We start from the raw sequence: 26,344 nt of genomic DNA, 5'->3' as shown, positions 1-26,344 counted from the left end.
ACCTAGGGCGCTATTGAATTAACAAACGAGCACGATATAAACGGTGTATGTTTCAACCGGAAGTTGAACGAGCGGAGACCACCACCTCACATGATATCCCGGTGACGCGAAAAGAACGGAAACGACGAGGCGTAATGCGTAGAAGGTATATCGATTAGCCCCCCGGGGCAAAGCCGATCTCCGGGGCGAAGGTCACCGTCGCTGTCGCCGTCGCCGTCGCCGCAGAAAACCATGGCATTCGCATTCCTGAAATGCTGCTGCTGGGTTGAACGAGAAATCGGCATCCGGCGCCGATAAGCGAAATACAATACGTCGTGACATCACGCGCGCCGCTCGGTGAACCGCGACAGAGCCGTGACGGAACAACGACAACGTGGGGCAACGAGATACAGCCATCTCGTCTTCGGAAACGGATGAGTCTTCGCTAGTAAACTTTCGAGAAAACCCGCCGTCATCGTCGGCTATGCAAATATACACGTGTAGGATCGAAGACGCGGAAAATCCTGCAAAATGTTACAGATTCCAAATTATTAATAATAATAATATTAATACATATATGAATACCAATGCAAAAAAAATGTTACAGATTCCAAATTATTAATAATATTAATATTAGTATATAAATACCAATGCAAAAAAATGTTACAGATTCCAAATTATTAATAATAATAATAAATAATAATAATAATAATAATAAATATTAATAATAATAATAATAAATAATAATAATATATAAATACCAATATTAATAAATATTAATAAATCAGTAATATTAAAAATGTCATTAAGATGATTAATCGATTATCTTCCTATTCGCAAATTCTACGAATTTACAATCGATCCATTTCTCGCGATAAGATTTGATTCAAGCGAGAAATCTTTATCGAGTCGTGTAATCTTCGAGAAATGATTTAGATCGAGGCTTTCCCCTTCGTCGATCTCGTGCAACCATAAGTGTATATTCGTAAGAACCGTGAACTCATTCCGCGTTGCGTAAAATTGCAAAGTCGACGAAACATCGATGAAGGATATCGAGGAAAGCAGCAACTGCATTTTCGTATCCCAAATAATGATGACTTCGAAGGCCAAATTTGCGTAATGTTTATTACACCACCTGGCCTCCCCGAGCCGCTGATCGTGGCATTCCACTTCAAATTGCGAAACATTAATTGCGATATTTCTGCTTTTGATGCATTTTTTCCAGCGAAATCTTTAATAATAAAAAATCTACTCTCACGCATCTCTAACATAATCAACAAGATTGTTATATTATTCAATGTTACATGTAATAAATTTTTCTCAATAAACATTTGTAAGAGAAATATTTATGTGTATTCTGTTTGACATTTGGACAGCCTCGATCTCTTTGACATTTAGAATCATTCTACTGTGCATCTGTCAGGTAGATTAGAATTCATATAAAATATTTCTGTCAAACATCTCGTATCTAATATACACACATAACGCGCGAGATTTTGCCTTCAGGATCAGGATTATTCGCGACAGACAGGAGCAGATGTGTACCGATGGGTGTCGCGTAGCAAATCTCCAGTTGCAGTCAGGTGTGTTGGCAAACGTTTTGCGACGTTATCGCGATCTTGGTGCCTCATCTTGCTTGCTCATGCACCTTAGCTTACCCCTTCCTACCCCTCTCCTTTTTCTCTCTATCTACCGTGTACATACGTGGCTCCTGGCGTGTATTACATAGAGCACGCGTTACGTTTCCGCATGTGTGTACGTAACATACGCGAGAGCACATTTCTCGCTACTGATAACGGACCATTCTTTCGAAACGCTATCGCCGCAAAGTATAAATATTTTGTAAATTGCCTGTCGATTAATTAATTCCGCCGCACTCTTTCACGACCGCCTTATCAGCAGAGATATCTGCCCGAGTATTTCGCGAATGTTTGAAGAGATTTTTCAAAATTTTTTCAACGGTAAAATTTGATAATACACAGAGAAAAATATCATTCTACTGCCAAGAAAAGCGATTACTCAATTTATTTTTCTTTTTTTAAGTAATAGTTTCCTTCAACAAAGAATATATTCTTGATAATAGTCTTAAAATATACTCATCACAAGTGTTAGAAAATCTCATTATCATGTACTCGAAAGAAGAATTGATTTTCTCTTCAAGAATATTGTAGAGTTGTATCAAAGAAAAATCAAACTTACTTTACGCCAACTCTATATAAGTAAACCAAATTTTTATTCTAATTTAATATTCTTGACTGAAATATTGCACTAAAATTCAGAATATATTCAATTAAATTTAATGCTTGTGGTAAACTTGTGATATATTTGCGGATATACAAACTTATGATGTACTTAAAATAAATAATATTTACTTGAATCTAGTATACATTTTTCTCTGTGTAAATCTTTTCAATTTTGAATTTTTTGTTCATTATAAATTATAATGATTAGACGAATTAATTTTTGCAATATCGTCAATTTTATATATAATATTATTTTATGTCTAAAATGTTGTCTCGCTTCAATCACGCGTTCCGTATAATTTATTCCTGTGCAATTAATCTTGCTAGCCGGTCAATTAGGCGATGCACGCGCACATCCGAGATATCATGCGTAATGAGATTTTGCGTGCTGCTAATTCGACGGGATCAAGTGGCAAGGGCTCGAAAGAGGAAAGCGTACACGTGACCGCGTATCGATGTGCAATTAGAGTAGGAAATATGCTGAAAACATAACACGCTCATTAACATACAAGAGAGAGAGAGAGAAAGAGAGAGAGAAACTACATATAAAAAATATATAATAATGAAAAATTACACACAGAAAAAAAAGGACATTCTTATTTTGAAAATATATTTAGTTTTAACATGGAAATCTTGAAATAAGATTATATTGCGTTAATTAAAGAAAAATATAATTGCTTGAATAATTGCTTACTTGAATGAAGCCATTTTACATAGTTCAATCAAGAAAAATATATTCTTATGATTTAAGATTTAATTTTCTTGAATGGAAAAGAAACAATGTTAGATAGAAAATAACATTTTTAAATCAAGGATTATAATTTTCTTAAAGTAGAATTAAATAATTATATATTCTTGAAGTGACAATTACAATATTAAAATAAGACTATAATATTGTTGAAATTTAAAATTATTAAATTCTTCTAAGAAGATCGTAAATTGTTGCGTATATACAAAACAATGAACGCGTTAGTTTAAGTATATAAGTTTTGATTTGACACTTATTTTTTTTGTGCATATAAAAAAAAATACCATTTATATTAACAATCTTGACAGAATTAATAAAAGCACATTTTTATGTAGTTTTGTTCTCTCAAAGGCCAAGTTATTTTAATTTTTTAATCTAATTGCACATCTCTTATCTCTCTCTTTCTCGCAGTAATTTGTATAAATGATCGATGAGAGGAAAAGAGAGGCGCAGGGCTGGGGACAGGAAAAATACACGAGACGCGTGACGAGGGTGAAGTCAAACGGGCTCGAGAGCCTCGCGGCGACTCTCGGCTCGCGATAGAAATTCGATACTCCGTCGTCGGCAGCTACCTCGTCGTCTCTTTCTATCTTTTTTTTCTCTCGTTCTTTTCTGTCTCTGGCTTTTAAAACATCATACTCGAGAAGAATGATTACTCATTCGCGTCGCCGTTTTCTCTCTTTCTCTTCCTTTTATCTTCCGCGTGTTTGCTTGTGTTACATTGTGTAATTAAACAAGTCAATTTTAATGTGTAAAAGTCCGCGAAATCGTATTAATCGCGCAAAATGTAGCAGTCGAGAAGACTCTCGAGTGGAATGGTCGTAAATCGCGCGAGTGGGAGTCTCATACGAGGATAAGAGATAGACTCACGAAGCCCGGGGGCCAGGGGGTCATCTGAGCGACTATGGCTTATCTCGCGATATCTTTGCGCGAGCCAATCATCATTCGGTATCTCGACCTCAGCATCATCGTCGTTGTCGTCGTCGTCGTCGTCGTGACGTAAAAAGAAAAGCTAACGCTTACATTCGTTTTTTACTATTCAAATCTGTCTGTAACATACACGATATTCATAATTAAAAACAATTAATAGAAGTACATTTATGTAGATATAAAATTTTGCTCCCTCGAGAAAATGACAAAATGTTAGGAAAACATCTTTCACTTCCTGATCCAGAATTCAATTTTTATCATTACTCAATTTTTGATATAAAAAAGAGAAAATGTATAAGTAATATTATCTGTCAAGTTTCTCTCTCTCGCGCGTATTTATTAATTTCTTAATTATTTTACTTCTCTCTTACTTCCTATATTTTTCTATCGTATTTATATCAATAAAATAATTCTTATCATTTTCTATAATTAATTTTCTCATAAATACTATTTAATGAAAATGTTAGGAGACTATTTTTGGTCTCATTATCACGTCCACCCCATTAGGAGGACTTGACATTTCATTATCATTAGTGTTCATCGAAAAGGCACGCGATCACAGTTCTTGTTGAGAGAGAATTAATATTATTCAACCATTCATTCGAGTTACATTTCCCGAGATGACGACGTCATCGACGACTTGGAGACATTCCCGACATTCGGAATTCGCTACAATTTTGCTTACGTAAACCCCGGCGATTTATCGATCACAGCCGAGCCTATTTGCAAACGTAATATCCGCAACGTAATGCCCATTAATTGATTCTCGTGAGATAAAGAAAGGGAATTTCGAGAGAATAAAAACGGTCGCGCGACCGATTCAGTGTCTTCTTCCTCCGATGACTCTTTCCTCCGCGACGACGAGGCTTATCTCCCTAACGCGCTATCGTGTTTTGCTATAGTAAATATGCAGCGCGACTGCTGTTTTGCACAGGCGTTGTACCCATCATCCATAACCGGGCATTGATTAATCGGGAGAGAAGCTTCCTCCCTCCCCCCCTGCTCCCTCGACACAATCGCGAGCGAAAACGCGAAAACATAAATCAGCGCAGGAGTTGAGAATCCGATTATTTAACGAGGGTAAACACGATCTCTTTCGATGGAGAGAGAAGGGATGAGGATTGCACCCCCCCCCCCCAGACTCGGCATATTATATCTCTGCAATAATAATAATAATATCTCTTATCAAATCTTTCTATTAAACTCTCTCTTAAAGATCTTTATTCGATTATCCATCTAATTGCTAATAACTTTTAAAATATTGTTAAATTCGCTTACAAAGATATCTAATTATCGCAAAGTGTTCGTTATCCTTCATCCAACATTACGTAACTTATCGCGAAACTTTGGTAGCTTCTGTCAATTTTTATAACGCTGGAACAAGACGTAATGCCGCTTGTTTGCGATAACATTCGCGCGCGATAGTCTTTATCGCGCAAAATTAGCGATTGCCTGCCAAACCGATTGCTCTTGTTTACTACGTATATATATTTCGATGAAAATAAGCGATGATTATATTCGTGACCTGATTTCCAAGTAAATAAACAGGGTCATTCGTACTTTCTTAAAAAAAATTTATTACGTCTGTAACTCTGCGATTTATTTCGTCACAAGTCCGAAAAGAGAGCTATTATTAATAATTTTAGAGTAATATCGAAAGCAAGAAAATCACGAAAAAAGTCAAGCGGTTGTTTAAATCGAGAAAAGCTTATCTATGGCTTTATAATATGAATGATAAATTTAAATTCATGATCCCTGTAGAAACAAACGTAAAAGATTCTCTCTCCACAAAACAGAAATATATTGAATATATAATTTTAAATAAATATTATAATGATATAGAAATATAATAAATAAATAAATAAATAAATATTAATTAAATAAAATATAATAAATAAATATTGATATAGAAATTGTCTTATAAATCCAAGAATGTATCAGACAAATTAGAAAATAATTATTATTATCAGATAAATTAGAAAACAATTATTATAAATAATAACATCAGGAAATATAAATAAATAATCTGTCGTTCAAGAATTACCTAAAATTTTTCGCTTATTGGTAGACATCTACATTTCCACAATCATACAATAGACCGTAATATACATAATCAGGCCGTAGCGCAGCGCAACAGTAATTATATCAGCGTTTAAGCGATAATCAGCTACCCTATAATTAGATATGTCAGCTATTTCGTACGACTTTATCGTACGGCCTTTATTGCCTCGATAAACTTGCGCCGCGTATAATAGATGTTAAATTCTCGGCGAATAGAGCGAGAGCAAACTATAATGATGTAGATCACGAGCCCTGACCCGGCAAATCATGCATCGCATCTATGTACAATCATAAATGTCGAGAATTTTCTCATATTTTTGTCGAATCTGATACGTCTAAAAATTTACAGTAAAAATTACGAATTATTTACATTCGTGTAAAATCAAGATCTCTTCTTTTCTTTTGATAGAAACTCGGCTCTAATAGAGAGTTAATAGAGAGAGAGAGAGAGAGAAAGAGAGAGAGATGACAAATTTAAAAATACATTCACTATATTAATTACGGAGCAAAAAACTAATCGATATATTATCCGATTTAAATGCGAGCGATCTAAACTCGCGACCTCCATGGTGGAATCCACGAAGAAGTTGTCGTAGATACATTGGTTTTCGCTCCGAAGCACGCGCAGCCTTCCCGGATTAGCCATCATAACTCTTACGGACGAACACTTTAAACACCACGATCCACTCGAACACGATAATTTCTGTTGTCGCATTCGTTCCAGGCTGCCTTTGGAGATCCTTTTATTTCGCATGACACTGTCTTGACGCGCTTATCTCATTATCACTGTCCTCGTGTAATCTTTAGAGCAACGTTATTGTTCGCTCGCGATATTTTTAAATGTAACATATCACTGATACATAATGAGGTTGCTGAATGACATAATCGTGAAAGAGATGATAGAAAAAACACATGTAAATAAAGAAAAGAAAAGGAAGAAAATTGGACTGAAAAGAAATTCTGGACCAACAAGAAATAATAATTTATGATACTGCGGAGACTGCTTATTGTTAATGATTTTTTTTATCTTTTTTATCTTGAACTCGAAAAGTTCCGTTATTCTACAAACTCAGTGCAATATTATAAAGATATTCGGTAAACAATTTAACAAAATAATTTTCTAAAATCATACATCAATATTAGTTCCTTTATTGTATAACTATCTTTCACTGTTTTTAATACTCTATTCAATATTTACTATTTAAAATATCAAATGTAATATATTTTATTATTTAATATTAAATTTGTAATACTAAATTTGATACACGAGAGAGAAACACTAAATATAATACATTCTCTCTCTCCCTTTTGCTCTCTATTCTCTATACACCAGAAATATAAATTAAATTTAATACCCCCCCAACAATAATAAATATGACAGTTGACATTAACATTGAATATTACTAATTTGTAACACGAAAATTTACGCCAAAGTTCCTTTATCCTTTGACTCATCGAATAAGTATTTTGCAACTGTTGCGCGTCTCTGTCCGATAGACTTATCTTGGGGAGCGAAGGCTAAGAAACTATTAACGATTATATCTTCACGATGCGCACGCATGTCTGCGTCCACCGGAGACATCGATATCCGTCTAAGATTTCAGCCCTGTAAGAGACCGACGTGCGATTAATCGGGCCAAGCGGGAGCCGTGTCGGCGAGGTCGTATCTTGGCCTATCTATCCATCCGGACATTCAGCGATTAGCGAATAATAAAGTCCGGTAACACGATCCCGACGACGAAGGAGCTGCGCGCTTATCGCTTTTCTCTCCCTCTTCCTCTCGCCATTATCCTCTCCACAAATGTTCCTTGCCGACCGTTCTTGACGATTGCCTACGGAAAGACGAGCCTCGGGCAATCGCGTATGCCGGCGATATAAACGACCACCGTCGGGGGGAGAAACCGTCTCGATGTCCCCTTGAAAATGAAGAGTGAAAGAAATGCGTACACCACACGTGCTTGGATCATTTGGCAGCGATAACGAATCCTTTGATTCGCAAGAAATCTCGATAGCCACTCGAAGACTCTTGGGAAACTTTTAAAAGGAAATATATGATTACAGAAGAGAGAGATTATATCTTTGTTTGAAAATAATTTGCTCACGAATGAGATGGAACTTTATAATTTATAGCTTCATCTTTCATCGAGTGGGAAAAGTTAAATTCCATCATCTAATATAATGTACGTGCGTGATTTATTCTCGTTGCATTAGTCAGTATATTAAACCGACTTGTTAAATTTCGAGACAAATATCCCTGTGCACGGGATATAAATCGTCGATAAATCGTCGAACGTTAAATCATCAAATTGCGTTTCGTCACCGCGAGATAAATGACGGGATATTTCTACGCCCTGCGAAATTATAGAAGCGCGACGACAATTTCGTCTCCGGCCAACGTGGAGAGGACTATATAATCGCATAGATGCGAGAGAGATAAAACGTGTGACTAAATGCCGCGCGGAAACATTGAGGATTTTCTATCCTTCTCTCTCTTTTCCTCTTGTACGCCAACAGGCCTCTCGCAGTATATCAATTCCTTCTCCTTTTCTCTCTCGGGAAAGCCGTCGTCTCATCGTCGTTTTCTCGCGAAGAAGTCTGGCCCTCCCTCGCGACGACACTCTCGACGTTCCCGAGACTACAGTTTTGTATTATTAGAACGCAGCCTTTAAGCAACAACCCGCTTTTTCTTCTTTCGAAACCGCCGTGTGCTTCGAGATTCGCTCGGAAAAATACGATCCTTTATTTTTTCTCATTCGATTAAAATTAGAGTTCATTTGGAAATATTCAAGTTAATTCGATTGTATAATCAACAAACGTATTCTGCCTTTATATTCTTTTTAATCGAGAGGAATCCCCAATAAAAATCAAGCGTTTTTCTTACCTCGACTCATCGTAATGTTTGAAGGTATTTAATTTGCAGCTCGTAAAAACGCACGACGGAAAAAATGATGAAGAAGACATACCTTGATGAAGAGGTGGTAAGGGTGACGGTGGCGATAGCTGAAATGGTTCCTGTTTAATCTTTAGAGAATGAGGGGAATCTTGCATTCCACTAAGTCCTGTGGTGCCCAGATTGCTATTCCCCTGCTGCAACTCCTGAAAAGAAAAAAAATTAATGAGATGTCTCGTTCTTTCCTCCGGATAAAATATATAGCTTCATCCCCTTAACTGAGCAAAATATATCGAAAATAATTCTCTTATTTAATTAATGTCGACTGTTTACATTAAATTTTGAAATTCGCAAGAAAATTAATTTTTTAAATTAATGAGATGTCTCATTCTTTCCCTCGGATAAAATAGCTTCATCTCAGTAACTGAGCAAAATAAATTGAAAATAATCCTCTTATTTAATTAACTATGTCGACTGTTTAAATTTTGAAATTCGCAAGAAAATTAATTTTATATATACAAAATGAAACCTATTATTAAATTAATCTAATTAAAAGAAAAATACCGAAAAAATCCCAACTAGGTACTATCGAAATGACTTACATCATTCAATAGATGCATCAAAGTTACTCCGCGAAATGATCGAAATTCGAAAAGAGGAAAACGCGACGCAAGTCTTTGGTAAAGGATGGCACATCGACGAGGTAAATTCACGTCACCCTAAAATATTCTGCAACATAGTCGTAATAGAATCCGAGCGACGGAGGTAAACGAACCGGAGAATCACCGACGAACGGGGAGAGTAAAGAAGTTCTCTCGATGGAGAGAAGAGAGAGAAAGAGAGAGGCGGGTAGCCCGAAAGACTTTTGGCTTGGTGCTTGCGATGTTTGAAGTGCCGTCGCCGGAAGCTTACAAACACCGACTCGGTGTTGTGACATCGTATTATGCCAGGGCGAAACTTACGATCTCGCTAGATCGTTAATTTGCGATCCCGTTTTACGAGGCTCCTAGGTATTAGTTTCGCGAATCGTCGAGTCGCGAAACACGAGATTGAGCTTCAAGCCGTCGAAAAGCGGTTAATTAGAGATATTTAGCGATTTATATAATTTGCCAGGTGCCTTTAATTCGTCTCTTTATTTTGTCGTACATGGCATAAAGCTAATTTATTCACGACTTTTACAAAGATAAACAGACATTATTCATATTGCTTATAAATCTTTCTTACGAATTATGTGGAACCGTTAAAGATTAACTTTTAGATACGAATAAAAAATTCTTTTTTAAAAGAATTGCTATAGCTCGATTCTTCAATTGCGCTGTTTGTTTTACGATGTTAAATTATTTGGAATAGGTAAAATAATAGAATATTTCTAATTTTCAAATGCGATTTTCTTGAAAGTAAAGCATTGTATCAAAAAAGTCTTGCGCGAATTATTTTGTGAGTTATTGCGGTGAAAATAAAAATCTTATCACTTCCGGTCAGGATTTGCAATATCACAATCTCCTTATAGTTGTTATATATACGCTTGACACTCGAAAAAATGTTTCAATTCTGGAGAATCACGAAAGTTCGACATGGATCAACGACACGACGGACAACATATTTAAATTATCGAATGACGATAAAAAGTATCGTTATCGTCCGTTATTTTCCATGCACTATTTTGCCGAAAATAAATGAACTCAAAAATACACAAGTCATTTATCTTTAAAAGCGCAATAGTTAGCAAAGATTTGTCCGATGATTTTTCATTAAAAAAAATACATCCTAAATCAAAAAATCTATCAAAAAATCTATACTTTGCAATCTTTTTAATATTAATATATATAAACATACAAAAAATTTAATTCTGTTTACATAGATAATAATACCTATTATTGTATCTACATTTTAAATATTTATTCATTTTAATATCTATTATTTATCTAGTCGACATAGATATACAATCAAATAAAAAAAATATATAATAAGATAAAAGTCCATTTAATAATTTTGCATTTTTTAATAAGAGATATTTAAATTCTTTATATAAATAAAAAAAATCTGAAAATTCCAAAAAGAATTAATTTGTTCATTTATCATTAATTGTAAACTATGTAAAAATTTTACTTACATTGATACATAACAATTATGTTAGATTAAGCACGTATTCCTGATTCGTTTATATAAACTCGCGAATAGTATTATAGTAAAAAGAAAATTTGTCAAATTCGATTAATATTATCAGATTTCTTTATATTATTCACAGAGATCATAAACATGAAAATCTCTTTCATTTTCAGCAAAAATATAAAAAATTTGATATTTGTTTTTTCACGTTTAATCTTGATTTGAAGACTCGAATAAGCGAGCCAACGAGCAGACAGTAATCAGAGTTATCATCGATTTTTAGCTCATGTTCGCAAAACCGATCGCCGCGTTAACAAATTAATCGATGGAATGATCGCTCGATAACCCACTTTTAATTCATTCAGCGATTACATGATGAGGACAAACAACAACGCAATATTGATGCTAAAATCTGTCAATGATGCTAGAATAATATATCCCGTTTAGATTCCTTTAGTAACTCGAAAACGAAAGAGAGATTCTATTTAGCTTACTTTTTACATGTTATTCCTATTTATGAAGATTAAGACGTTCTTAATTTATCAATATATCAATAGAATTCGATGAAATAAATTCTCGATGAAACTACAAGATTGTCACAAAATAAATCTCAACAAAGATTTATTCTGATTCACGAGTAGTTGTGAAATTTTCGAGATCACGACCTCCTTGATTCTTTTTCTTTTCGTTCCCTTGGAAGATAAGCGTATATGATGAAGTTAAAGTCAATCATTCTCTCGCGTCATGTGTGTTTCCGCGAAACGAGGAAACACTACATGAGACAACAAATAACTAGAAGAAAGATTGTCGAAGCTACAAAGATATTAATATTCGGCTCTATTCTGGTATATTCGCTTTTCACTAATAATTTTCATTTTAAATTCATAAAAATTCCTTAATCAACTCCTACTTCTAATAAATGTCTTGTGTTTCCTTAGATAAAATTATTGGGTTTTATCTACTTACCCCAGAAACAGGAATGATGTGCGAAACCATCCTGGACCTGTCCACGGACGTGTAATTCATAAAGGTGTTGGCCGTCGCCGCTGCATTTACACGACGCTGCTGCTGCAATTCCACCCAATCACCAGGTAGACTCTCCACAATTGCCACAATCGCTGACGACTTCGATGAGATCTAATAATCTCTCCGAGATATTGCCAGAATCTTATTGTCCGGAATTTTATTTCACTGGCATTTCGAAGTAATCGTTTCTGTATTTCATGCTCCCTCAAAACTGCTTAAGATAGACAAAAACACTCGTTTCACATCGATAGCATAATTCACACAATATTACAAGTCAAGTTAAAAGGAATCTACAATGTAACAGTGAGGAACATCGCGAGAATGATATTATAATTTTGCATCTTCAAGAAGAATTGTTTGTAGTAATCGTTGGAAAATTTCGAGATGTCTTGAATCGGAGATTGAAAAAATCTGCAACAGAAAAAGCGTATATATTTTATAAATTCTTGCCATACGAAAGATAGAGAGAAAGAGAAAAAGAGAGAGACAAAATTGGAAACAGAAATAATTAAATTGATTATTTAAATGATGCAATGTACCTAATATCAACTAGAAACAAAACTTTCAGCCACGAAATTTCAACCAATACAATTTAATCGAAATTCAAGTTTACACAGTTTATCGACAAATGACTGATAAAAAAATTTTTGTAATTTTTAAAAATATTGTACCATATCTGTATAAAACATAAGTAATAAAATAATAACATATATATACTCCTGGACAAAATTAACGCATAATTTTTTTTCACTTTTTCTTTAAAAACTGATATTTAAATTTTAACGAGAAATTTTAAGAAAAAATGAAAAAAAAATTATGCGTTAATTTTGTCCAGGAGTATATTATTTTCGCAGCAAATAAATTTAAATAATATATAGTAAATCAAAATTTATCATACAACGCATATATTATGAATCATTTTAGATTATTTATTTGTAATTGCCATTTATATTATTATATATAATATATTTATAATTGTCAACAAGATTATTATTTATGATCCCTACAGTAATTGTACACACATAATCACATTTATCAAAATCTCTGTAATATATTTACACATATACATATATATCCGAATAACACATGTATATAAATAAATTACATCGCATGTCATTCGGTCTTTATCATTTGTCAGCTTTCTGAATCGATTCAACAAACATTTTACAACCTACAACACCGATGAAAAAAGCTGATGCGATCATTAATATAATTCTGTGCCAAATTAAACCACAGCTGATTCATCGAAAATTCCATACATTATCAACTTCATGCAGTATCAAAAGACACAACTCCACTGTAATCGCAATCAATAAGAGATCAACTACTATTTCATCGCGTTTTCATTACCATACGTTAAGAGAAGAAAAAATAATACATCTTCATAAAATACTTAATTAATGGACCTCGTTCCTCGGTATCAATAGACATTCTGTTTTATCGCGTCGAAATGTATTATACAACACTGACAAGAAGAAGCCGATGTTCCCGACACCGGGAACCAGGACGAATGCGAGACAGCTTTAAATTATGGTCGCGATATCGGAATCCGGATTCTAATGTGTTCTAAACGACAGTGACACAGTGCTCGGCCTCCGTCGGCCGGTCGACGACGTTACGTATTTTCATTCGGAAGAGACATCCTCTATAACGACTCTGCTCGGTTTCGGCGACGATGATGAGCGCGCAACAGCTGAGCACTTAACGCCCTTACTTAGAGCTCCCGGGCGATGCGGCAAGGAAGGGGGCTCCCCGGGGACTCATCGGGACTTCCGCCGGCGAGCGGCGGACACAGAGGACGAGGAACTCTTCTCCGTCTGTCCGTAAATCCCGCGCTCGATCGGTTTACGATTTTTGGGGTCCTTCTCCCTCTTTAATGGCCGGTTCTCTCTAAAAAAAACGCCTATGAATATCTTGACAATTTTTAGACGCGAGTCGCGATTATGCGAGTTAACGAGGCAAGTTTACCAATCATTCGTACACTTAATCGGACCGGAGATATTTATATCTGTTGACGGGCAAGATTCTTCGTCCTCGCTTTCTCCGAGCTTCTCTTTTTCTCCCCTTTTTCGTCGATTAGATTATGTGTTTGTTAGGCAACGTTATATTTTTGTATATTCATTAATTCGTAATCCATCGTAATTCTGCTTGCGATGAAAGACTTTATGTACGAGAGGTCGCGAATGATAAGAGATGAATGTAAAAACATTATACTATTAATCAACAAGCTCTCGATATTTACGCGTTTTTTCGAGCTTATTAGTATACAACTTTCAATTTCCAAATAGCTTTAAAAAAACATTTTATTCTGGCAATTATGAATATTTGAAAAATAAAAGAAAAATTTCTTTAAAAATTTCTCTATTTTTTGATAATTTTTTTTTTATTTTTTGATAATTCGATGAACATTCTTTTCGCTTATAGTTTTCAAAAAATATCGCTAAAAACAATCTTGAAAATTTATCAAGTGTGCCTGATGGCCAACGCAACATCTCCACAAAAGTCAAGTAAGTGAAATAAAAAAAAAATTAATAGAAAACAGAATCTTTGCCAATATTTAAAAAATTGAGATCGAGTATTAATCGAAGAATATTGATGTATTTGCAGATACACATACAAGAATCTTAATCAAGCGTACTCGGCGGATCTGGAAATCGAACACCAAGCTTCGTACGATAAGAAAAGAGATCACTCGATAATTTATGAATTTTCACGCGGGAAACAATATACACAGAGAAAAATGTATACTGTATTCAAGTAAATATTATTTATTTTAAGTACATCATAAGTTTGTATATCCGCAAATATATCACAAGTTCACCACAAGCATTAAATTAATTGAATATATTCTGAATTTTAGTGCAATATTTTAGTCAAGAATATTAAATTAAAATAAAAATTTGGTTACATAAAGTTGGAGTAAAGTAAGTTTGATTTTTCTTTGATACAACTTTACAATATTCTTGAAGAGAAGATAAATTCTTCTTTCGAGTCCATGATAACGAGATTTTCTAACTTGTGATGAGTATATTTTAAGACTATTATCAAGAATATATTCTTTGTTGAAGAAAACTATTACTTAAAAAAAGAAAAATAAATTGAGTAATCGCTTTTCTTGGCAGTGGAATGATATTTTTCTGTGTATCTTCTCGCGTTGTCACAAAATGATCTAACTTTACAGCTGGATTCACCCACGTGAATAATCCCGAGAAGGAGAGAGAGAAAGAGAGAGAGCACACGGCGCCGATCGGCCGCGATACGTCGATTCTTTTTTCCGCGTGACGGAAAAAAATCGCACTTATCTCCGGGATGGCGCGCGCGAGAAGAAGAAATATTTATCTCGCGTTGTTTAGTAAACACCGTGTCGGGCCCCTACAAATCGCGTCGACCGATCGCGGACCGAAGTTTATAAACTTTACGACGATCTCGCAGTCGCGCAGTCAAGAGACTCTTCAAGATAGTCAAAAAAATATTATACAAAACCGACGGCACGCGCGCCAGACGACCGGCTTCTTTCACGCGCGAGCGCGATAATAATTTCATTCATCTCGTACTCGGCGTATTGTCTTTTCCTTCTCTCTTTCTCTTTCTCTGATCTTGACATCATTTCAGATGTTTTATCATTCGAGATATTAATTTTACTTAAGTCTAAATCGTAACATTTTCTCTATAATGTAAGCTCTATTAAAGAGCGATAAATAATTACAATCAATTAACGTTAATAGACATTAAAATCAGCTCTATTAGCGAATTAAATTCTTATTAATGTGAAATTGTACAGGTCATAAATTTGCATATAAATTAATATAAAACGAACGGTTAAATTAGTATGAATGGAAGTTTTTACACGAAGACTGAAATTTTATATTTTACTAGCTTTTATTTACACAGTTGTATAATTTCGACAAACACATGCACGCGTTTACAACAGAAGATATCCGCCGTCGCATAAAATTTCAATCTCTTCAACTGCATTCAAAATCTTTTTGTTTTTCATACGAGACAGTTATTATAAACGAGACAAATATATCATATTTTAAAAGAACGAGAATAATGAAAAATGTGCGCGAAAGGCGCAATTAAAAAGAGATCTGTACGATAAGCTAACCTAGAAATATAAAGCCCCTTACACAACGCTAGGCAACAGGCAATAGAAATAAGGAATAGAAACTATTCACCAATAAATACGCGGAACAGAAAATATTCGCCAATAGGAGCAGAGAATAGATACTATTTCTGTTCTTATTGCCTAGCATTGTGCAAGGACCTTAACTCCCGAGATACATATTACAAATTTAATCGAATGTGCGTAAAAAGCCAAATTCCCCAAAGCACATAAATATAGTGTAAAAGCCACATTTTGCCATTATTTGCCATTATTCGACAATAATAACAGTAACATGAAACGTCAGCGAGGAAGGCTTTTCACGAACGCTCGGAAAAAACACAAGGACTCACACCATCGATAACGAGAGAAACATGTCGTTACCTGCTTACTTTGCTGCTGCTCCTCGGGAATTCCTCGCGGTTCCTCCAATTCCTTGCTCGAGAATCACTCTGTCGACTTTGAGAACGAGATCGCGATTTCGCGAAACCCGCGCGAAACACGACGCGAGAGCGAGCTGGATCGAACAGGAGCACGCGCGAAAAGCACGGGAAGCTTCGAGGTGAGATGAGAGGCGAGATGGAGACTGGGCAGCGAAAGAGCACGGCCGGATTGGCAACCCGCGCGCGCGCCTGTGCGACGCGAATGTAGGCGGAGTCGCGCGCGTTCGCGTCAACTTCAAGCCCTCCTCTCGATCTGAAGTGCGCCGCGCGTCCAGCCGACCCCGCGTCCCGCGCGCGCGGTAATTCGATGTCATTTCCATTCGATACTGAAACAAAATTTTAAATCGACGTAAATACACCACGTATATTCTGTAAGGATTTTTTATCGTATCTCCTTGAATTTGTATATTTCTAAGGAAGATTTCTATTACGTGTTATATTTAGCTCTCTCTGTTACCAATAATATGTAACAGTTTATTTTTTTATAGTGAATAGATTAACAATGAAAAATATAAATAAAGTTATGAAAAAATAATAATAATAATTATGACCTATTTAAAACAATTCACGAAAATATTTAAGGATTAAATTTATTAAATAATATTGTGTATGTTTTTAGCAGCGTTTTCACGAGAGTTTTCTATTTCCCTTTTTTTCTCTCTAATAAATCTTTCACAAATAAATAGAGAATATTTAAATAAAATATAACTTTTTTATAAATATTTTTTAATAGTGCGGGACATACATAACGTAATAATTTTCTAAATTGTAATTTGTAACTGCATGTAAACCGATATTTTTTCCAAATCTGAAAAGCGAAATAAAAGATTAAAATATCTTTATATGCTGATCGATAAGTAATTCAATGATTAAAAAATAAAACATTTTTTATACATGTATATCGAATAATTTCAATACAAACTTTTATAGGGGCAGATTTACTTGATAAGTGATATATATACATTATAAACATATTATATGCATACATCTATATAATGCTATATATTAGTATTAAAAGTCAAATATCTACATAAATTAAATTAAATAAATCAGATTAAGATAAAGTGCAATTGAAATTAATCGATATTCATGCTCATATTACACTCCTTGACAATAAATCTTCTAAATATCAACAATAAAGTTTTATGGTTAAAATGTGTGCATACATGTACATAATTACTACATTTTTCTTAAATTCTTTTATAGAATTTGTGAAATATAAAATCTATAAAAAATATGTGGAATTAAACGGCTTTGTGACAAAAAGACTTATTCGATGTACGGAAACGTGATAGATTGAATGTCGGTCAGGTAAAGATTATGTAATTACGCTTATGTCGCATTTTATACGAATCGCGTTAAGCAACTATTGTTTTGTTCCATCGCTTAAACGTTTAAAATCGATGTCAAGAATTAAGGTCAAGAGAATGAGATTCATCGAAATCGCTGATCACCATTAAAGGTATCAAGTTAAGCATACGTACACTGAAAAAAAATCTGGAAAATCTGTGAGATGCATTTAATAATATAGTTTTTAAAATATTTAGGTTTTAGTAATATAATAATAATAACAAAATATTTAACAATAGTTATAAACATTTAAAAAAAAGCATATATTATGTTTAGTTCAGTTCATTAAATGTTAAGATTAACTAAATTATTTCGTTCTTAATCAGTTATACGTTTAGTATTTCACTGCAATAGTGCATAACATTTATTAAATTTGGATTATTATAACCAATCCTTTTTTTCAGTGTACAGTATAATTCAATATACCATAAAGATAATTCGATAATGTATATCAGAATAATTAGTTATTTATAACATTACATACACAAAAAAACTGTAGATTAATATTATTCACATTAATGTGAAAATAAAATAATAATGTGTAAAAAAATAATGTAAAAATAATGTATAAACTTTAACATAAATCCTTAATTTAAATGAATTTTGCAAATTGTGGACAACAATCTGTTTTCTATAATAAATATACATATATGTTAATTGTAACTAAATTAATTAAATTAAAACTATGAGAAGTAGTTGTAGTAAATTGCGATTGAAGAAAATGCATCACGCGAATAAATGTAATTAATCGGTAATAATTATCTATTGAACGTATTCACTAAAATGTGTCTGAATATCCCATACATATGTATATAAAATTTCTATTATACCGTATACTTCCTCATTTGTACGGATTTGGTGATACATCTGTCGGGCTCTAAAACCCACAAAAGACAGGAAGAATTAGTGTTGATAAAAAGGAGGCGGCTGCCGATAGCTCGCGAAATGTGCAAACGCTTGGGTGTGAGAGCGCGGGCGAAAGAAGGGGAAGATAAAAACGGAAGCTGCGACGCCATGTTGGGGCGGGCATCCACGAGCTCGGCTCGCGTTATTGGTCGAAGCCTCCTTCTGGACCATCGACTCAACGCGCATTCGCACTCAATTCCGACAAAGTTTCGCACTCGATTCGCACAGGAGACGAGCAAATCAGGGAAAGAACCAATACGATCTGGCCGTTTAATAAGGGAACTGTCGATTCCACGAACGCGATCGTGCTATTCTTCCGCTCGCGAGATCTCGATTTAACCGAATGACTCGATTCTTAATTCTGGATCAATAGATATCGATAGAAATGCGAGATTAATTAAAGAAATCGGTGTTTCTCAGGATTCCAGGATTGAAAACTGACAATATGCGATATTTATTTTTAAGAATCTCGCATTAATATTACACATATGAATATTGTTATCGTTATAGCCTCCATTTAAGAAAATTATTTTATTCTAATATTCTGTAATTTTGAGGAACCATATGAAATAGATGCTTATGGTATATATAAATAAAGTGATATAAATAAATATATTCACACAAGATCTAAATTAATATCTAAATTAAAACTCAGATAGGTCTAACAATTTGTGCGCTTTATATTTGTCATGTTATTGTATTAAAATATAACACATTGTTTGGAGGAAAGAAATTTAAAATTCGTTAAAACTCAACACGCGCGAAACGTTATATTTTTATCTTAAAAAAATTTGCTGCTTTTTTTTTAGGACAACCACGCACGATCTAAATGCGCGCGTTTCGCCTTAATTACTCGTGGTCCAGATTGCGTTTTGGAACAGCTTTTGACCGAGGATTTACGCGAATCACGCAAGTTTGGCGACAGGAACGGAAACAAATGGGAACAACGGTGGTCAAAGCGCGGCCGGATATTTTTCAACAGCTGCAACGGCCGGCTGCGCCAATTGTTGACCGAATGCTGGGACTTACGAACGCCAATGTTGCTGATATAGCGGAGTATTGTTAACCCGGCACAATGACCGTGTTTAGCAACATCGACCGGCCGATCGTGTTCGATTGTTCCTACCGTTTCCCTCCCGCCCGCCTCCTCGCCCCTGCGGTCGCTATCGTACGTTATCGTCGACAAGTTGGTCCGCCAAGAAGCAACGATTTGATAACCCTTTTTAAATCCAACATTCATTTTCTTTACATATCTTTTAGATCTCTATAACACGCGTAATGTACGTAGTAAGGTTTCACGGATATCTGGTATTATTATCTCGATTCTTATTATGCTTTTTTATAATTATGCGATATTCGATATTATATTTTCATATAATAATCGAGTCATATTCTATTTGGATTTAAGTTAGATATAACAATGGATAATAGCGGGTCAAATGTATTTGCATCTCGATCTTTCAGCGCGAACGAATTGATTATTAAAAAGTGATAAATCGCGTAACTAAGGAGGCTTTTTATTCCTCGACTTACCCGAGGCACGAATGAAGGAAACAGGAGAAGGACTCCCTGTTTTGATTAGGCAATGTCAAAGCAAACTGCCTCTCTCGACTCGGGACTGGACCTCTTCTTCCCTTTTCTTTCTTTCTCTCGCGCTCGAGTCCCTCACCCTCTTCGGTTTTACTGCCGTTTTATAGTCGTTCGTTTGTCGCGGCGAGGCGAGACAGGAGCGATTACCACGCGGTCACGTTCCATGCAAGACGTTATAGTTACGTGAGTATAGTCGTGGTTGTAGAAGCACCTTCTCGTCTCTCGAAAAACGCTCTATTACAGGATCAACAATTGTTTTTTTTCAATGTTACAATTTTTTGTAAAACGTAGCCTATCTGTATAAATTTTGCCATCTTCTTCGAAATTCTTTATCTCTATCTCACGATAGAAGATGGATCATTAATTTAATATCTAGTCAATAATTAAATATACCATTTAATCTAATTTTCATCGATTATATTTACCTTCCCATTTCGGTGTTTCTCATGTTGTCCATACGCATATATATGTTTAAAAACACCCTATATATGTGCGTGTCACCTATGGTGAAATGTAGGTAGCATTATTTAGGCCTAGACGCGGTGAGGGTCCTGCCACACGAAATCCCGTCTCCGATGGCTTCATATTTTAGCGCTGCCACGAGGCGTAATGTTTACGTAAAAGGCGACCCGCCGTCGCATAATAAATGCTCTATTACAGAATCAACAATTGTTTTTTTCAATGTTACAATTTTTGTAAAACGCAGCCTATCTGTATAAATTTTGCCATCTTCTTCGAAATTCTTTATCTCTATCTCACGACAGAAGATGGATCATTAATTTAATATCTGGTTAATAATTAAATATACCATTTAATCTAATTTTCGTCTATTATATTTACTTTCCCATTTTGGTGTTTCTCATGCTGTCCATATGCATATATATATATTTGGAAATACCTTATATGTGTCACCTATAATGAAATGAAGGTAGTATTATTTAGGCCTAGACGCGGTGAGGGTCCTGCCACACGAAATCCCGTCTCCGATGGCTTCATATTTTAGCGCTGCCACGAGGCGTAAATGTTTACGTAAAAGGCGACCCGCCGTCGCATAATATTACGTTTTACCCGCGACTACTGACGTTTCTTGCACGCGCGCGAGCCCTTGCTTGCCCTCGCAGCCTGCCACGCTATACTTCGCTCGTAAAAATCTCTCTCTCCTTTCTCTTTCGCTCTTTCCGCTCGTTCCCGGGCGATAGATTGGCCAAACAAATAATATAAGACTTCCTTCACGAATAAGTCAATCGGGAGAGGATCGCGTCGAGCAGAAGCACGTTCGTCGAATCGACCTAAAAGTGAAATTCATTTACGATCTTCATCTCGCAACTTGTTCCTAAATAAATCTATGATCCTAAATCAATCGAGGTAAATAATATAGAATAGAGATAATGAACTAATAATATATAATGAATAAATGATAATTTGTATATTTATTTAATTTAATATTATTTAAATATTATATTTATCTATTTTACCTGTCATCTTTTGCAAAGGTCTGTAGATTAATGTCAATCTTGAGATTTTGGCGGGTGTTTGTAATTTTAACCGCCAGCAGACATCGCGGGGAGAATCCTTTAAACCGTGACCTGCCCGAAGAGAAATTTTTCTGTAATTATATTACAAAAGTTGAAACATCTTTTTTACAAGAATTTAACACAATCAATTAAGTCTTTAAATGAAATTATACGTATACCACATTAACGCTATAGAATTATGTGCAAGTTGACGAGAGTCAATTGCAAATTAATAAAATACGTTGACTAACTATCTAAACTATCAATAATTCGAAACTGTGTCTACATCTGATGTTTAGAATCGCAATCACTCACAATCTCGAGCATCAAGCGCCATCTAACGAAAAGTCCAGGGAAATCGATACACATCGATTTGCGAATCGGTAAACGATGTGATGTCATTTACCGGCTCGCTCTTACATGTATCTTTCTCAATTCTGTATCGTAACCTATAAAAAGCTGAGAAAATACAGGCGATCGCGAGAGCCCTACTGACTTATTGAACGTCAGACAAAATTTGCAAGTTTTAAAATGGACGACGAGAGTGATCAGGAAAGCACGATCGAGGACGATTATTACACCTTCCTGAATATCCCGAGAAATGTGAGCAATTCTTGTTGTAATTGTCTTGATAACTTTACCCGGTTCACAGGAGGTAGAGAACGGCTTCTGGTCCTCCACGTGATACCTTTACCCTTAGCTGACGTAATAGTTTCTTTACCGCAGGAAACTACTTTTTCATAATTAAAATATGATTTTCCGTGGATATTAAACATTGAAAATTAATTAGCAACGCAAATCGATATCGTCATTGCACTTTATTCTTTGATATCTTTCCTCCCAAAATATTCATTCTTCTGTAAATTTTTCTTCTTTAAACGCAGATCTGTTTAATTCTTGCATTATATACAAATGATTATTGCTTCAAACTTATCCTTAGTCTTCTCTCTCATAAACATTTGTCTTTATCAATTGCTTCATCATTGCATCATGCAATCATTATACTTTTTTTCTGTACATAAAAATTTGTTTTGACTTTCCAGGCTACTCCTGAAGAAATTAGCAATGCGTATCGTAGACAAAGTAAGCTTTACCATCCTGACAAGCATACAGATCCAGTACTTAAAAAGGAAGCGGAGATCCTTTTTAATCGTACAAAGAAAGCGTATGAAGGTTTGTATCATAGTTTAATGTTGATATTTATACATATATTCTTTTCAGAAAACTATCGTTATTTTAGAATTATTATTTTGTTGCATTATAGCAAATATCTTGAATTTTACCATTATTATCATGTATGACGAATTAAAAAATAAAATGTTTGACTTACTTGCAACATTAAATTTTCATCCCAAGATATTTCATATGCATTATATTTTTTGTCGTATAATTGTGCAGACTTTTAAGTAAGTACTTGGCTGTGTAGTGTTGAGCGATCCGCATCAAAGAGCGATTTATGATTCGCTGGGAATTCGTGGGTTAGAAACGGAAGGATGGGAAATTGTACAGCGTACAAAAACGCCTCAAGAGATCCGCGAGGAATACGAGAGGCTGGCGAGGGAGAGAGAAGAGAGACGTTTGCAGCAGCATACAAATCCCAAAGGCACTGTAACAGTAAACATCAATGCCACTGATATTTTTAGTAAATACGACGATGATTACAACAATGAGTAAGATTGATCAATTTAAATTATTACAATAAAAATAAAAAACAATTACTTAATAAAAGAATTCGATTAATATTTTTTTAATTTATTACTTGATAATTAAAATTTGTAATACTTAATTATAAAAGTCGTGAATCTTATTTCAGCAGTGGCTTGTTTTCTTGCATCGAAGTTAGTGGGATGTCATTTGCACAATCTATTGAAACACCTCTCACTCTGAGAGATACTGTGACTATGTCTGGTCAACTTGGAACCCAAAACGGTACGGGATCCGGATCTTTTAACATCTCTGCGAAACGATTGATATCTTCCAGGGGTTGGGTTGAAGTCGAGATGGGAGCTGGCAATGGTCCAACGTTTTCTCTCAAAGGATTTCGCACGTTGACAAAACGATTGTTTTGCGACGGGGCGACAATGTTACAATTTACGTCACATGGCGTGAAAGCTGGTTACGTTGGAAGTATGTTAACTCGCATATGCGTTTTCTGAATATAACTGTAATGACATAATGCACATTTCTATATTATCTACACATTATAATTAACAAATTTTTTTTTAGTAATCTAAATTATTACAGAAGTATTTTATTTATATAGCTCTTGCAATGCAGCTGGATAAGCATACAGTTGGATACCTCACATACAGAGCTGGCATTCAAGGTGCCATGAGCACTATGATTGTAAGAGACACATCTCGGTCGTATACATCGTTTTCTATACATTTCGGGCTTATACATTCTTTTGTTAGCCTTAACTACACTTATAAAATGGAAGAGAAGCAACTTAAGCTTCGCGGTAGTGTCAAGTTAGTATCGCCGAATGTTATCGAATTTTATCTATCATCATTCAGTTTTGCGTATAATCGATTTTCTGTAATTTATTTATAGGGCTGGTACATTTGGCGCATTTCTTGAATATGGCGCAGAGAAGAAAGTCTCCAAACACAGCTCTGTCTCAGCAGCTGTACGCGTCGGCGTGCCAACCGGTGTCACGTTAAAAATTAGACTAAGTCGCGCCTCGCAATCATATACGTTCCCTATTCACCTATGCGACGAGGTTTTACCAGCTCCCGTCTTTTACGCCACTGTGGCACCTATAATCACTTGGACAGTCATTAAAAAGCTGATAATTGATCCCGTTGTAAAGGAGCGCAAAGAACGCGAAAAGGAAAAACAGAGAGAGTTAAACAAATCTAGAATGATGGAAAAACAAAGGGAGGCCAAAGCTGCCACTGAACTAATGAAAGAAACCGTCAGCAGAATAAGAGCCGAAGAAGAATCCAAGAAAGGATTAATCATTACCAAAGCCTTATACGGTCGGTTTGTTTATCCTCAACAGGATCGAACTGCCATGGAGGAGAGTGGACATAGGGATGAGGTGATAGATGTAACTATTCCTTTACAATGCTTGGTCAAAGATTCTAAATTGATTCTTCACAAGGCGTCTAAGGTATTCTTTTAGAAATTTTTATTTCTACTTCTTTATTTCTTGTTTCTTGCAATCATATTTCTAATTAGATTTATAATTATAAATAACTAAATTGCTCCCAATTTATATGCTTTGAACATGTAATTGAATAAATAAATTACACATATATATAATTCCCTGTTGTATAAAATGTTGCAGAGCCAACTACCTGGATTTTATGATCCATGTGTGGGAGAAGATAAGCAGCTCTTAGTACAATATCTCTTCCATACTCAAACGCATGAATGTGTTATACGCGATGATGCACCGCTCAGGATACCAATCTCATGTAAGACTTTACTTATTTGTTAAAAATAAATCTGTATCTAATAATAGGTAATATGTATATATCTTATTTATATGTTTCAGCACATAAAGTAAATACCACTTGACATATGCATTCAACATCAAAACCAAAACGCAGTCATCGCAGTCCTCGTTAATGATCGGCATTACTTCAGATGTAGATTTTTTGTTCATTCTTTAATTTTATATAAAGGGTAAAAAAATTAAATGTGTTCATTGATCCTTATGCTTATATATTGATACTGTTTTTGTGGTAAAATAGTTTCTTAGGTAAAAATAGCCATGTAATATTTGGAATATGTTATATATTTTTTGCAAGATTTTAAGCGTTCTGTAGAAAGATAAACTGTATATGTCATATATAAACATTTAGTTGTGCTAAAAAAAATTCATACATATGTGAATATATATATATGTATGTATATTTACACACATACACATATGCAAATTTTTAGTATATATATTTTATATATATAAACTAAAAATTTTTTAAATAGTATATAAATGTGCTATAATAAACTCATTTTGCTCATGGAAATTGTATTCCAGATATCATATGGTAAAAGCAGAGTCAAACAAATCTACCTACTGCCTATAGAAATGTATAACTATATAAAATAGATAATATATTATTATTTTAAAAATCATATTGATCTTTTTGCAGTCATACAAAGATCATTATGAATAAAGATAATAATTAGTTTATAATTGCATACTTCTTATCCGATATACATGTTATTGCATATAATTGCAAAGAAATTGTTAATTAATTGCACAATCAAATACCCAATAGAATTAAAATATTATGATACAATTTAATCTTATACAAAATATTGTTTCAATGAGTGTATATAATCACATATAGATCTTAAAATTTATATATATATATATATATATATATATAACTTATTCTAATTATATCAAAAGAGTAGAAATCTCTATTGTCTGTATTATCTATTCTATCCTTATATTTTTATGAATATATCGAAAGAAATTGAATATATATTTTAC

At 34.5% G+C, this 26,344-nt stretch overlaps 2 protein-coding genes and 2 long non-coding RNA genes across 12 annotated transcripts in view; 2 read left to right on the top strand and 2 right to left on the bottom strand.

Moving 5' to 3' along the window:
* Positions 1-21,032, bottom strand: part of LOC145965126 (uncharacterized) — a 29,008-nt gene extending 7,976 nt beyond the window's left edge. For 2 of the 8 annotated variants that reach the window (XM_083088473.1, XM_083088474.1), the window contains exons 1-5: positions 20,806-21,031; positions 20,324-20,614; positions 16,476-16,860; positions 11,927-12,397; positions 8,925-9,057 (exon numbers count right to left, since the gene is read on the bottom strand). In XM_083088473.1, coding sequence (XP_082944599.1) covers positions 8,925-9,057; positions 11,927-11,986 — 193 coding nt within the window. In that variant the 5' untranslated portion in view covers positions 11,987-12,397; positions 16,476-16,860; positions 20,324-20,614; positions 20,806-21,031. Of the gene's footprint in view, positions 1-8,924; positions 9,058-11,926; positions 12,398-13,700; positions 13,877-16,475; positions 16,861-20,323; positions 20,615-20,805 lie in introns of all 8 variants that reach the window. The other 6 variants (XM_083088467.1, XM_083088469.1, XM_083088466.1 and 3 more) reach the window with 6 other exon arrangements.
* Positions 19,348-20,052, top strand: LOC145964718 (uncharacterized). The gene is made up of 2 exons (XR_014436542.1): positions 19,348-19,372; positions 19,600-20,052. It is a non-coding gene; the product is annotated as an uncharacterized LOC145964718 (long non-coding RNA).
* Positions 21,033-21,227: 195 nt separating the features above from the next.
* LOC145965806 (uncharacterized) lies at positions 21,228-26,175 on the bottom strand. Its single transcript, XR_014436822.1, has 4 exons — positions 24,137-26,175; positions 23,225-24,056; positions 21,856-21,966; positions 21,228-21,669 (listed from the first exon to the last, which is right to left on the bottom strand). It is a non-coding gene; the product is annotated as an uncharacterized LOC145965806 (long non-coding RNA).
* On the top strand, positions 22,315-25,567 carry LOC145965802 (dnaJ homolog subfamily C member 11). 2 transcript variants are annotated; one of them, XM_083089488.1, is made up of 8 exons: positions 22,315-22,497; positions 22,938-23,067; positions 23,321-23,564; positions 23,711-24,021; positions 24,158-24,365; positions 24,448-25,009; positions 25,187-25,316; positions 25,397-25,567. In XM_083089488.1, the coding sequence occupies exons 1-8, from the start codon at positions 22,426-22,428 to the stop codon at positions 25,417-25,419; spliced, it is 1,680 nt and encodes a 559-aa protein (XP_082945614.1). In that variant the 5' UTR covers positions 22,315-22,425; the 3' UTR covers positions 25,420-25,567. The 2 variants fall into 2 exon arrangements, with proteins under 2 accessions (XP_082945614.1, XP_082945613.1); XM_083089487.1 differs by having other exon boundaries at positions 22,316-22,497; positions 23,708-24,021.
* Positions 26,176-26,344: the final 169 nt, after the last annotated feature.

The sequence above is a fragment of the Camponotus vicinus genome, unplaced genomic scaffold (genome assembly GCF_025532165.1).
Source record: "Camponotus vicinus isolate PSW18456_S1 unplaced genomic scaffold, iyCamVici1.0 SCAF_14, whole genome shotgun sequence".
NCBI lineage: Eukaryota > Metazoa > Arthropoda > Insecta > Hymenoptera > Formicidae > Camponotus > Camponotus vicinus.
This window is presented reverse-complemented; position numbering and strand designations above follow the sequence as displayed.